General features: G+C 37.5%; 4 protein-coding genes and 1 non-coding gene across 6 annotated transcripts; 2 read left to right on the forward strand and 3 right to left on the reverse strand.

Moving 5' to 3' along the window:
- Positions 1-2,418: 2,418 nt before the first annotated feature.
- On the reverse strand, positions 2,419-2,492 carry TRNAI-AAU. The gene has a single exon. It is a non-coding gene; the product is annotated as a tRNA-Ile (tRNA).
- Positions 2,493-2,581: 89 nt separating this feature from the next.
- On the forward strand, positions 2,582-3,291 carry LOC117928666 (LOB domain-containing protein 21). Its single transcript, XM_034848620.1, has one exon. The coding sequence runs from the start codon at positions 2,616-2,618 to the stop codon at positions 3,129-3,131; it is 516 nt and encodes a 171-aa protein (XP_034704511.1). The 5' UTR covers positions 2,582-2,615; the 3' UTR covers positions 3,132-3,291.
- Positions 3,292-4,122: 831 nt separating this feature from the next.
- Positions 4,123-7,673, reverse strand: LOC117928665 (trihelix transcription factor ASIL2). Its single transcript, XM_034848619.1, has 2 exons — positions 6,686-7,673; positions 4,123-4,504 (listed from the first exon to the last, which is right to left on the reverse strand). The coding sequence occupies exons 1-2, from the start codon at positions 7,443-7,445 to the stop codon at positions 4,491-4,493; spliced, it is 774 nt and encodes a 257-aa protein (XP_034704510.1). The 5' UTR covers positions 7,446-7,673; the 3' UTR covers positions 4,123-4,490.
- A 589-nt stretch (positions 7,674-8,262) lies between these two features.
- LOC117927890 (pentatricopeptide repeat-containing protein At3g56030, mitochondrial-like) lies at positions 8,263-9,397 on the reverse strand. The gene has a single exon (XM_034847614.1). It carries the CDS (start codon positions 9,380-9,382, stop codon positions 8,390-8,392), a length of 993 nt encoding a protein of 330 aa, XP_034703505.1. The 5' UTR covers positions 9,383-9,397; the 3' UTR covers positions 8,263-8,389.
- Positions 9,398-10,715: 1,318 nt separating this feature from the next.
- Positions 10,716-13,795, forward strand: LOC117927778 (G2/mitotic-specific cyclin S13-7-like). 2 transcript variants are annotated; one of them, XM_034847453.1, is made up of 9 exons: positions 10,716-10,827; positions 11,609-11,753; positions 11,837-11,888; positions 11,991-12,242; positions 12,319-12,447; positions 12,524-12,772; positions 12,883-13,041; positions 13,153-13,331; positions 13,407-13,795. In XM_034847453.1, exons 1-9 carry the CDS (start codon positions 10,782-10,784, stop codon positions 13,555-13,557), a joined length of 1,362 nt encoding a protein of 453 aa, XP_034703344.1. In that variant the 5' UTR covers positions 10,716-10,781; the 3' UTR covers positions 13,558-13,795. The 2 variants fall into 2 exon arrangements, with proteins under 2 accessions (XP_034703344.1, XP_034703345.1); XM_034847454.1 differs by having other exon boundaries at positions 11,618-11,753.
- The last annotated feature ends 338 nt before the right edge of the window (positions 13,796-14,133 follow it).

The following is a 14,133-nucleotide window of genomic DNA, read 5'->3' on the forward strand; positions in this document are numbered from 1 at the left end:
AGAGCAGAGGCATTAGCTTTGGATCCACAGGGGAAGATTTTTCCCTTACTTGAAGAAAGGATCTTATAAAGATTGTCGTGTCTAGAGAATGGTAGGTGGCCTTGATCATGGCCTAACAGTGTTTCTTCACATGCTTTTGCTTCTACTCTCCATTTGAGTACTGTGCAAAAGTTCCATGCTACTCATACCACACTCAATCTCAACACTCTGGACATTCTAAAAATGGATCTTTGATTGTTGGAGGAAGAAAAGAATAAATAAATAAAATTCTATTGTTTTGTTTGGATCTTGGGAAAATATGTTTTGTCATGGAAAATATGAAGAAAAATAAAATATAATAAGAAATCTTTATACAAAATAGGAATAAACGATGAGGCCCTTTGAGTGTGGTTCCATGCTATTGACTTTCTCCATATTTAAGTGAGATAGATCCACCCATAGCATCTGGGATAAATGTCTCGTTTTCAGAAAGAAAAACACCGGATTTTTTTTTTCACTCGTCTCATTTTCACTATTCAATAGCACGCTTTTTATTATTTATTTGTTTTTTGAGATATTCTAATACCATATTACATCACAAAATGGATGAAATATTACCCAAAAATACAATGACCAAAATGCACAAAGTGGAGGGAGAGATGACATGAGCAACCTTTTTATAGCCTCATCACTCATGCCATGAAAATCCCCACACGAAAAAACTCCCCAAAGTCCCTACGAATTGTCAACCTCATTTCATTTCTCATCATCAATTCTGTAAATTCAAAGCCCATAATTCAGGCCCATTTCTTCAAAACCGTCTCTTCATTCTCTCTCTCCCTGTCTCACCCCATACTCCACACATAGTGGCCCTCCCTCTATTTCCCAAGTCAAATATACCGAAACGTGCCTCATAGCTTTTCCTCTCTAAGTGCTCCACAGTTTTACAACACAAGAAGAAGAACCCTAAGCTAAAAAAAAATGAAAAATGAAAAATGAAAAAAAAAAAAAAAAAAAGAGAGAGAGAGAGAGCAAAATATCAATCAAAGTGCCCACTCTTTGAAGTCTTCCTTCTCTAATCAATCATACGTGGGCCGGCCCATTCTCAAGACTCTTTTTAAGTTTAATCCTCCCCCACTCTCATCTCCAGCGCCCGACACCCACGCTCCATGGAAATTCATTTGGCTTTCTGCTACTACGGCTGGCGCGTGAGGATCAGGGGGCTTGGGAGTTCGGGGGTGGTGTTTTTGGTCAGAGTGTTTTGTGGAAAACGACGGGCATTATTTGCATACTTTGCTCTCCAAGTGGGTGTTTGGAGGAGCGTTATCTTCTTTGTCCCTTTTCTTCTACTACCACAAATTTTGACATGACTATTTTCTGAGTTTTTCGATTTTTTTTTTTTATAATTTTGTTGAGTTCATTATGAGGCTAAATCATTGCTAGAATTTCCAACGGCTTTAAAGCTTATGATATCTGAGAAGGAAGCTTGTACTATTTTATTGAATATTAATTGTAACCTTTTATTTGGATAAAAATATTTTTATTAATTTTTTTTATATATATCTTTTATGATAAAAGAAAGAAATCCATTGGAGATGTTTTTAAGAAAAATTTCTTAATATTTAGTCATAAACCAGAAAATTATTTTTATAATTAGGTGATTATTTTATCCTATAATCAAATTATTTATTTATTTATTTATTTATTTTGTAAATTTTAGTCAAAGTAGTCTGATAAAATATATGCACATCCTTAGTTTTGAAAAAAGAAAAAAAAATCAAATTAGGAACCAATTTTCATAAATTAAAACCATATCAAAACAGTAAAACAAATTTTAGATTCTGTACAGGCATAATGCATAGTAACTTAGAATATAAGGAATGCAGAAACAATAGAGGTCTGTTTGGCTGCAATATCTAGTGCTGATTTTTTCCACCCTCCGGGTATCCCTAGGTTTCCCAATCCTGGATGAATCCAAGTTTCTCTAGGATTTCCTTTTCCTGTGAAATTTCATATCCAACAATGAAACGTCTCGTCTTTCCTGTGATGGCGAACCATCATTTCCCATGTAAACCTATCAATATACAAGCGTGTATGTGTATATTTAATAAGGTGGACCCGTTTCTTCCCCTGGAGTTAACAAATGTTTGAAAGAGAAAAAGGGTGTTGTTCTTTCTCTATGCTTCTTTTTTCTGAATGGTCTTTTTCAACTTTTTTCCAACTCTTTAATCATGTAATAAAATTTTGGAAGTGATAAAAGGTTTTGGAAAGGTAGGTAAAAATACTTGAAAGGTATGGAGGGTAGTTGGAAGTAGAATTGTTTTGTCAACTAAATGGTTTTTTGGAAGTGAAAAAGGTTGTGTTTTTATACTTTGAAAATGAAAATGTGCTATAGCTTTGCTATTTTTAATGATAAATTGAAAAATAAATTATTTTATGTGGCCTATGCAGGTCTCGAACCTGCGACCTTCGCGTTATTAGCACGACGCTCTAACCAACTGAGCTAATAGGCCACACATCAAGGTTAATAAGGGAGTTTAGTTATGAATCTTAAAAATTGAAATGTGCAACTTCCGAATTTGCTTATTTATATGGTGGGTGTGCGGACGAATTTAACGAGTGGAGGTGATGAAGCCATGAAGGGTCATGAGCCCCGTTCAAGTTCCTCCTGTGCAGCTTGCAAGTTCTTGAAAAGGAGATGCACTCCCAATTGTATATTCGCACCTTACTTCCGGTCCGATGAGCCCAAGAAATTCGCCAAAGTTCACAAGGTGTTTGGTGCCAGCAATGTGAGCAAGATCCTGGTTGAAGTCCCTGAGGAGCAACGTGAGGACACTGTCAATTCTCTTGCCTATGAGGCTGAGGCCAGGCTTAGAGACCCTGTGTATGGTTGCATTGGCGCCATAGCTTTGCTCCAAAGAAAGATGGTTGAGCTCCAACATGATCTCGCCATTGCCAGAGCCCGTCTCGCCCGCTATACCATGCCCGCTTCCTCCACCTCTTCCATCTTCCATGGCAGCCTGGCCATGGCCGGTTTCCAAGACTTTCCGGGCTGCAGCGGCATATTTGACGGTTTCAGCCACCTGAATTCCATGGAGTTGAATCAGCCTGTGGCCATCAATGATTTCAGCCAACCCCCATTTCAGTTGTGATCTTCTCCTTCTTCCATGTCTCCTCTTCCTCTTCTTCTTCTGTTTCTCTAGTGTTTTATTGCTTGCTTTTTCAAGTTCTTGTTCTCCATAAATTCATGTGCATCAAATCTACAATTTCATCAGGGAGTTTGAACTGAGAAAGTTAGTACTGAATTCTCTACTGTTTTTCCTTTTTCTTTTTCTTTTTCTCTTTTTTTTGGTTCTTTTTCTTTAGCGTTTACTTTTTTTTTTTTTTTTTCCTTAGCTTCTGCAAACCTCTTCCAAATCAAAATTTGCATGAATTCTGATCCGGGTTTTCTCTCGGATGCTTTGAATGAGCATGGTAGGAATCTCAACAAAGAACACAGTGATCTGATACCCCTTTGATTGAACAGCAACCCAAAAAAGCACCGCAGCGCAAAGAAAGGAGATTATTGAGAGAATCCATGGAAGATAACTGTGACCCGCAAATCTCAGGAACCATTCAATCCAGAAGCAACAATAATGTACTGTTAGCTCTGCCCACAAAACTCCAGGGGCTCGTGTGAAGCCATGTGATAACAATGTTACATCTTAATCTGGCAACACTGTCGCCTACCCCACAAACCACAACCCACACCCATTACTCTTTACACCCTTCAGCCCCCCAAGTACCAAATAATTTGTGTGACACTAGAGCCACTCACCCACTATGCTTTCAATGTCACATCTTCCATTTCCCTGCCAATAGGATGAATTCAAACCCCCAACCCCCCTTTCCCCCCCTCCCTTGATCCCTTTGCCTGGAGGAAGCTTTTGTGTTTCTGTTGAAAAGCCCATGATACAAAACAAGTGTTTATCCATATCTGGTTGTGGACTCTCCTAAAATTTTCACATTTTCATGAAAAGGGCGTTACTCCTAGGGTAGGGCATTGAAAGCTCAGGGGCATCTGCTTTATGGTTCTGAGTGGGGGGAGGCCCGGGAGGGGGGTGTGAGTAATAAAAAGCAATCAAGACAGTTACAAGTGGTCAGTAGCTCACAGCTTGCTGTACTACCATGTTAAGGTTACAGCATCAAGGGTTCTAATTTCCATTTTTTACATGCAAAAAGTGATACAAGATATTGAGTTGCAATTCAGAACAATAGAACCGCAAGAAATCTCTGTAGTGACACAACTGACCATTTACAATAAACATGAAAGTGAAAGATACAATATGGGTTTCACCAGAAAGGGATTTAACCAATGAATGACACCCAGAAATGCTCCAAATATGCAACTCTGTGTAAAACCCTTGCCAGGGATTGTTTGTTTTTGTGATTCAGATGCTGAAAGAGTCTCCATGGAAATATCTTTCTTGGACAGTCCTCCCCCTAGATTGAGGGTGTTCATGCCATCTCAGCTATGGCTTCTTCCCTGTTTGAGGCATTTGACATTTCAGCAAAATGCTTATCAGACTCCACTTGGAAAACGAAATCATGTTTAGCAGTAACATATACTTCAAGATACAGTACAAACATGGTGTCAAACTGCCATTGCAAATTGATAGAACATTTTATGGAAGCCCCAAGAAATGTAGTGATGAGAGTAATTAAATCACCATTACCAACTCCTTGCAAGTGAGAGGTCATGTAAGTGTTAGAGAGAGAGCTTTTGAGCCAAGCAAAGTAATCTCAAATCTCTGATCTATATTTTCATCTCAGATCTGTTAAAAACTTACTTGAGGAGTCAGAGTTTAAGCCAAGGTGTTTTCATGTAGATGAGTCTATATGTCCTGAGATAAGCTACATTCTGCAAGTCTCCAGTGCCAGATAATCAAGTTCACAACTGTCTTCAACCTTTTCACCATTTGAGATATATACATCAAACATGCCAAAGAATCTAGAAGATTGAACACAAGCATTGAGACATGTTTCCTTGAGACATGCTTCCCTGCTCTGCATTGTGTGTGTAGAAATATATATACATATGTTTATATACAATTCCCTAGTTTTCTCCATCTCTCCTTTTGGTCTCAACTTAAAAGTTTTCTCTACCTTAATTTTACAATCAAACAGAATTGATAAAATGGTGGAATTCCTAAACCATACCTACCTTGTACCATACCATGTTTTCTAAAAGCTCACCAGTTGGACCATGAACCAAACTTACTAGCAGGTTGATGTCAATTCAATAGACAAGACCAGAAACAGAAGGAGTAAAAAGGAAGAAGGAAGAAACAGAAAAATAAAAATAAAAAATAAAAAATAAAAGAAGGAGAGAGAGAGAAAGACTAACCTATAAATAGAGAACCATGAATTAAACATGATTCTTTAAAATGAATAAGCCAAAGAACAATCTTTTTTTTTTTTTTTTTCCTACAACTTAAATGCCTGGTGCTCTGTTGCCAACATGCAAGCCCCACCAAACGTGATGGATCTGCACACTGACTAAGAGGTGTATTCATCCCAATCTTATCATCCTTTTCCTCAACTATATTTTCCTTTCTTGTCAAAATAGAAAGAAAAAAAAAATAGTCAGTTCCTTCAGGAAAAAAAATCAAAGATCAGCCAATAGAATTTATCCAAGGAAATTTGTTATAAGAGAATATGTTATAAACTATATGTTCGAGTATCCCTATCTCAATGTACACATATAAATCTAAGCCTGATGATGGATAGTTGTGTAGATCTCTCAATAGTTTATGGGGGAAAGATTTCTCGGATGAAATTAATGTGATCACAGGAAGCTCTAGAAATGGTCTAGCAGGAGCACCTCAGAAGTAAACCAATCTCTGGAAGAAACCTATGCATGATTTCACCATGATATGGCATACAGCCGAAGCAGGAATAGAAAATGGAAGTATGCAGAAAATCATTGCAAATAAAATAAGAAATTCCTATAAAAAAAAAATAAGATAGGAAATGCGATTCCAACTAAGAACTAACAGCTCCTAAAAAAGGAATAAACCTAAACCCCTAATCCAAACTTTGGTTGCACATCTTCACCAACTCATGCTATATGATTAATGCCTCTGCCTGTGTTATTCCTACCAAATGTAGGACAAATAGAAGCCAGAAAAGATACCCGCCTACCCATGAGGCCTGATAGGGTTACCTAATTAGGAAGAAGATTCATTGTTTGCCACTGTTTCATTGAAAAAATGTATTACAAGGAGAGCATCTCTCAACAAGATATTTACTAATAACCAAGAAAAGGATAGCCAAAAGGCTTAACAGGGGTTCAAGACGATGTATTTTTTTTTTTTGATAAGTAATTCTTCTACAGGCCGATTAATTGGGTAGTTTCGAAATTCTGATGCTTACACTACCCACACCCTGTAAACTAAATATCAGCCCCTTTCAGATCAAATAAGTATATTTTCAACACTAAAACACCCTCAAACACATAAATTCAGATGCCCCAAAATCAATTTTCTTTCTTTGATATTATATTAAAGCCCCATTTTCAGAAACTGCTACACTATGATTACCATTTTTCCCATTATATAGAAACTACTGAAGATTCTATGAAATCCAAATGCTAAATCGATTGAAAATCCACACAACTAAAATCATTAAGCCGAAACAAGAGCAAATTAGAAGATTTGAATTTCACCTGCAGTGCGCTTCATTCTCTGGAGCTCAAGTTGAGCTTCCATATACATGTTCATCCTTTGGAGCTCAACATCCTTTGTTAACTCCATCCTTTGCTTTTCCAACTCCATTATCTGCTGCTGCTTGGAGCTCTCAATTCTCTCGTATATTTCTCCAAACTTGAGAATGGCTCTCGCCAACTCCCGGCAGGCCGCCTCACCGGAAAAATCAGCGGAATCCATGGGAAGCTTCCTCAAACTACCATCAAACCCTAATTCATCATCTTCATCACCACTAAATGAGCCCTCGGTGGATCCACCTGAGTTCAATTTCGACTTTGACCGATACGCCCTTGAATGAACTAAGGTCTTAGGGTTAGGGTTAGGGTTTGGTTTTTGGTTGGAAGCCCTAACTGTGACAGTGACGGCGTTAGTGCCGATGAGAGAGTTAAGACGGTAATAAAACGGCCACTTTGACGGCGTGGGCTTCGCTTTCTCGAGCTTGTACTTCTTCTTTAAGGTGTCGATACGGTTCTTGCACTGGACGTCAGTTTTCCGGCGACTCGCGCCGCCGTGCCGGCTGTTGACTGCGCCGGCGATTTCCTTCCAGTCTTTTTGCCGGAGGTTCCCTCGGTTGAACTTCACATAACGGTCTCCCCATGCTTCGATCAGGGTTTCGGTCGCGACATCGCTCCAGCAATCTTCCCGGCCACCTCCGCCGCTGCCGCCGCCGTCGCGGGGCCGGAGGGACCGGGGTGCGCTTGGCGCCCTCTGGTTCTCCATAGTCCTAATATTTAAATATAAAGGGTTTGTGGTGGTAGTGGTGGTAGTGGTGGCGGCGGCGGCGGCGGATGCTAAGTTACGCCGGAGGCGACGCGGGGCGATTTCAGTGGAACGTAGAGAACGAGGTGAAGAAATGCAGGCCGTGTATCCGCCGGCGATGACATCAGCTCCCTATTGAAGGTCGGACGGAAATTGTACTTTCTGTCTTTATATTTTGACCGTAAACTTTTCATTTTTACGGCATGGCATGACCTCTATAATTTCTTTATATTTATTATTTACTCTCTCTCTCTGCTTTTTTTTTTTTTTTTTTTTATTTATTAAAAATAGAATTATAAAAAATAATTTACGTTTCAAACACCCACCTAAAGTTGCAGAGTCTACTTGCCCCTTAAGGCACTATTATGATTTATAAATCATTTTAATCACTATTTTAAACATAATTTTTCAATATATGCCATATTTATTAAAAATTATTTTTTATATTTTATAGCATAAAACCCTAAACAATCTTTCAATATAATCATATGATGTTATTGATAGATGAAAATTATAATCCCAATATGAAAAAAGAGTATGGCATAGAGAATATGTGACAAAAAATCAAATGATGAAAGGGTAAAGTGTTTTAGAAAACGAATTAAAAAAAAATATTTATATATATAATTAGTTAAAAAAATTATGTATTTTTAAATTATTAAATAAAAATAAATTTAAAATCTAATTTTATTTTATTTTTTATCATTTTTTTATAAAGATCACATGAAAGAAAAGATATAAACTATGGAACTATGGCTATGATGACTCTTAGGTGCCACAAAATTATTTATATATTTCTTTTTTGGCACCAATTTGAAATGGGTATTTTTTTCTTATTGTTTGACCTTAATTTTGCCCCTTATACATGTCTCCCAAATCCTAAAAATAAGTTTGAAGGAAAGAAATCAAAAATTTTGAGTGATATGTAATTCATAAAAATCTTGTAATTCATTACTTCTCATCACTATACCCCTTCTCCTCATTTCCTTCAAAACCAACTTGGCCTCTTCAAACCTTTTCAAATTTATCAAACGGCTTCCTAAGATCCCAAAGCTCTCTTCATCAAGCTTCTTGTCTTTCCCCCCAAATATCATCACGAACTCCACCGCCTGCGCATAATAGCCCAGCTTTAATAGTCCATTGATAACGTGCGCGTGCGTGGAGTACAGTATAGGCACTCCATCGTCCTCCATTCTCCTCAGCACCACCATAGCCCCCTCCACCTTCCCCGCTTTACACGCGCCGAGCACCAGCGCGTCGTACGTCCGGGTATCCGCTGCCATTCCCTCCTCCTCCATCTCCGTCAGCACTCCGACGGCCGCCTCCAGGTTCCCGGTGAAGCAGTACGCCGTGAGAAGATAGTTGTAAGCTGTCACGTCAGGGGAAACCCCGCTCTCTCTCATAATCGTCATCACGCGCCACGCCTCCTCCATCTTCCTCTTCCTGGTGAGCACATTGAGGATAGGGTGAAACGTACACGCGTTGACGCCGTGGTCCGACTGGACCATGGTATCCACCAAGCGCAGGGACTCATCGACACGCTTTAATCTGCAGAGCCGCGCGATGAGGGAATCATACGCGCTCTTCCGAGGGAACCCTTTGTCGAGATGAGCTAGGGCTTGGGAGAGCTCGTCGAGTACGGAGAGGCCGGCGTCAGTGTTGGTGATGAAGTCAAAGGTGTGATTGGTGTTGAAGCACCCGTCTCTCACGCGTTTATTGAGAAGGTTGCAGACGGAGGCGAAGTCTCTGTTCCGCCCCGCCGTGTTGATGAGGTTGTCGTAGTAAGCGACGGTGGGTTCGTAAGGGTTAGGGTTTTGTGTGTTGAAGAAACGTGAGGTGTTGCAGAGAAGAAATGGAGAATTAGGGTTTTTACGAGCGAGTTTGCGAAGGATTGACATGGTTTAGGGTTTAGACAAAGACGAAGGGCCTTTTTCTATCTCTCTTATTCAAAGGACTAGAGATTGGGCTTCTGGGTTGGGCCCATTTAATACAGACTGGGCTACGGATATTAGTATTTGGGCGTGAGGAGTATATTGGTCACGGTCACACTCATGAATTAACGCGCGAGACTTAAAATAAAATGACAAAATAATAATAATAATAATAATAATACTTAAGCTCTGTTTGGATCATGGGAGGGAAAAAAAGAAAGAAGATATAAAATTATGGCCAATTTATGTTTTGGTCTTTTAAGTTTTAATATATTTTCAATGTTTAGTTTCATTTTATTTTTTAAGTTGAGTTTTAATTTTATGGGGTGTATGATGCTTATTACTTAATGATTTAAGTTGATTTTAAATTAAATAATACTTAAATTGTTAACTTCTAACTTATTACTTATTCTTACTTTTAAGTATTAATATTGTTTGATAAAATGAACTTAAAATATATTTTAAATCATTAAATTAATATATTTATTTTTATAAATTATAATTAGGGTAAAAAAGATTGAATAACGGAGGTCGTAAAATAACAAAAGAGATTGTGAAGGTAATTAGGATAAATAAAGATAAAAATGTAAAATGAAAATGTAGATTTAAGAATAAGATAATTATTTGTATTTATTACTTAAAGTTATTTTTTATTTTAAGTGAAATCATTAAATTATTTTATCAAATATACTTAATTTATTTAATAGCTTAAATTAAGTTATTAAGTCATTTAAAATTATTAAATTAATTTACTAAACACTAACTTAAATAATATAAAAATACATATAAAATCTCAACTTTTATTTGAAATCTTAAAAATCTCATGATTTACTATCTGTATATTTTCAATTTCTATTAATATAATTTTAATTTTATGCTTATTTACTTAAGAATATTTTTAATAATCCAATTGGGCTTTAATGAAAAATATGGCATAGAGCGATTTTCAGTTGTGATCACATTTTAAATAAAAATAGAAAAAATTGATTAAAAGGGAAAAAAATTCTCATATTAATATTATTTTTGTAAGAAAAAAGTGAGGGTATTTTTGAACCTATAAAAATACTTCTCCCAATTTGAAAAAAAAAAAATTATCTTTTTGAAAAAATAAAATAAAATAAATGAATGAAAAAAAAAATGCAAGAAAAAGGAAAATATCATATTTAGTAACAAAGTGGTAAATTGGTAATGGGCCAACGGTAGAGCCTCCGTTCTTATTAACCTTCAAAAATAAGCGTCCAACGGTCGAAATTTCAAAAATATAAGACCGTTGGTCAGCTTCTCCTCATTTCATGTTTCTGAACACAACCCTAAAGAGGAGCGAGAGAGAGAGAGAGAAAGTGAGAGGGGAGAGAGAGAAAGAGAAATGGCTTCAAGAGCAGTTGTTCCACGAGACCATCAACAACCCAGAGGTATTATTTCTTGATATGATCTGAATCTTCTTCTTGTGGGTTATTCTTTTTTTGGTTTTTGAATGAATTTGAAAGAAAAAAAAAAATTAGATATACTTTTGGGTCTTATTTCATTTCTTTTATGATGTTGATTTGATTTCTGAATCAGGAAAAAGATTCACCTTTGATAGTTGAAATTTTGATTTCTTTCGTTTTTTTTTTTTTTTTTTTAAATAGGGTTTTGGTGATGAGAAAATTGGTGATTTTTGTCTCCTATATTTTTAGGAGCTTTGGGTTTTAAATGCTTCTTGAGACCTTTTTCTTTTCAATTTTCAATATCTTTCTGCTTCTGTGTTGAAAAGTATTCATATATTCTCGAGTTTTCTTCTATCTCTGATTTAATTTCTTTACCTTAATATTAGGCTTCGTTGCTTTTTTTTAATCTCTCTTGTTTTATACATTTTCTTCACATTTGATTGATTTTCGTCATTCCCTTGTTTGGTTGATGAGAAAACTGAGGAGAATATAAAAAAGAATAATAATTTGAATCTTGGATCGTATGCCCTTTAACAGAGAATAATAATTTGAATCTTAGATCATATGTCCTTTTGGTTTTAAAGTATGAAAAACTCTCCCTACCCAACCTAAATGGTCTTAGGACCTGTACTACAAAGGAGATCTTAGTTTTCTGATATTCAAAAGTTCTAGGATCCTTCATTTTCCCACATTTTCTTGGCAATCAAACAGAGTATATGAGATCCCCACATATTCATATTGATGGGCATCTCATGAATTTTCTTAGGGGAGGCAGTTGCTGGGAATGGTAAGCAGAAGAAGATTGTTGCAGCAGAGAGGAGAAACCGGCAAGCACTAGGCGATATTGGGAATCTTGTAACTATTGGAGTTGATGGCAAGCCACAGCCTCAGATCTCTCGCCCCATTACAAGGTTTGGCTCTCAGCCTTATATCAATCTCTTCTTCTATACCAGTTCTGTTCCCTTCCATTGATTTCCATCTTCTGTTGTTACAGGGGTTTTTGTGCACAATTACTCGCCAAAGCAAAAGAAGCTGAAAACAACAAGGTTTATCTATCAAACCACTTGTTTCTTGCATTCATTATTCATTTTGGAATACAGAATTTGAACTATTTCTGATTTTTTTTTTCGGGTTTAATTAATTTGCAGAAAGCAGTCCGTGCTAATGTGGATGGAGCTCTTCTTGTTACCAATGGAGCTGCAGCAGGTAAAGGACCTGAGGCAGAAAAGGCAGCTCAGAAGAAGGTTGCAGTCAAGACAAAGCCTGAGACAGTGATTGAATTGAGCTCAGATACAGAAGAGGTTAAGAAAGAGAAGCCAATAAACACCAAAAAGACCGGAGAAGGATCCTCGAGGAAGAAAGTCCAGACTATGACTTCCATCCTTACTTCTAGGAGCAAGGTTATTTTCGGATAATTGCTGTTTTGTTGGGAAAATTGCTTGGCTTTTTTATTATAAAATTTTGATTATATTGCAGGCGGCTTGTGGTTTGACCGATAAAAAACCGAAGGAGCAGATTGTTGATATTGATGCAGCTGATGCTAATAATGAGTTGGCTGTGGTAGAATACGTTGAGGACATTTATAAGTTCTACAAACTGATTGAGGTTTGTTAATTTTTGGTCCTCTCTGGTTTGTGTTTAGGATATTGCGAATATCTGATGAGTGAGTGAAATATTACAGAGTGAGAGCCACATTCATGACTATATGGACTCCCAGCCTGAGATGAATGAGAAGATGAGATCAATTCTGGTGGATTGGTTAATTGAAGTTCACCATAAATTTGAACTTATGCCAGAGACCCTCTACCTTACAATCAACATAATCGACCGGTTCCTTTCAGTCAAGACTGTGCCAAGGAGGGAACTGCAGTTGGTAGGCATCAGTGCCATGCTGATAGCCTCCAAATACGAAGAAATTTGGGCCCCAGAGGTTTGTTCTCTTAACCCCAATTCCTGTTTTTTTTTTTTTTTTTTCCCGCTGAATTGATGGTTGAGTGTACATTTCATTTAGCTAATTGCATGATGAACCCAAATTTTCAGGTCAATGACTTTGTCTGCATCTCAGACAGAGCTTATAGTGATCAGCAGATAAGGAACATGGAGAAAGCTATACTGGGCAGGCTAGAATGGACCTTGACAGTTCCGACGCCTTATGTTTTCCTTGTTCGTTTCATTAAGGCCTCCATTCCTGATCAGGAGGTTAGAATGTTGTCCTAGTTCTGATGCCTGTAGCCTCTTTTGATTCTTGTGATTTGCCTGGGAAGCTTAATGCTTTTGCTTGTTCCTTGTTGCGTACTGCTGTCCTTGTAGATGGAACATATGGTCTATTTCTATGCTGAACTTGGCTTGGCTAACTATGCCACCATGATGTACTGCTCATCTATGCTTGCTGCCTCATCGGTGTATGCTGCGCGGTGTGCCCTGAACAAAAGCCCTGTTTGGGATGAAACACTAAAAGCCTATACTGGTTTCTCAGAAGCACAGCTACTGTAAGTGAATGGTACTGCCTTCCTTTCTCTTGAGTCTGTGAAATAGGAATGTTTTAACATTTCTCCCCAAAACAGGGATTGTGCTAAGCTCCTTGCAAGTTTCCACTCAATGGCTGCAGAAAACAAGCTGATCAAGGCTGTGTATAGGAAGTACTCTCAGCCTCATAGAAGTGGGGTTGCATTTCGTCCACCAGCCAAGGTCCTCTTGGCTACTGCTGCATCATGAAGAGGGCTGCATTTGCAGTTGGTGCTCCACCTTTGTTTCAACCACATTACCTTATGTGAGGAATGGGGGGGGATCATTGGTCTGTGATGATCTTTCAGGGTGAATTTTTTGTCTAATCATAACTGATTTGATTTTTTTTTTTTTCTTTACTTGTACACACCTATGCTGTGTTTTGATAAAGAATTCATATTTGATTTCCATTAACTTTACCAAATTGATGTTTCTCTCTGTTTCTTAATTTGGTTGTTGCAACAACTACTTGGCTTGCATTAATATGCTATAGGAGGAGGAGGTGATGGACCTTACAGATTCAAAATAAAGAGATAGAATGATATTGATTAACATGAGTTCTCTAAGATCATAAAGAGTTTAAGTTTTCCTACTATTCTTTCCTGAATTTTTCTTGCACATCCATTGGTACTTGCAAAGGTCCCCCAGGACTGTAGTCCAAGGCATAAAGACTAGTGAATAAACCATTTGAACTGTAGCACAGCTGTATCAATATTATACCTACACGAAAAGTCTCAACCATTGGGCTCTTTCATTTAATGTACAATCTGAAAAACTGTTGTCCTC

This window comes from Vitis riparia, chromosome 13 (genome assembly GCF_004353265.1).
Source record: "Vitis riparia cultivar Riparia Gloire de Montpellier isolate 1030 chromosome 13, EGFV_Vit.rip_1.0, whole genome shotgun sequence".
NCBI classification, from domain to species: domain Eukaryota; kingdom Viridiplantae; phylum Streptophyta; class Magnoliopsida; order Vitales; family Vitaceae; genus Vitis; species Vitis riparia.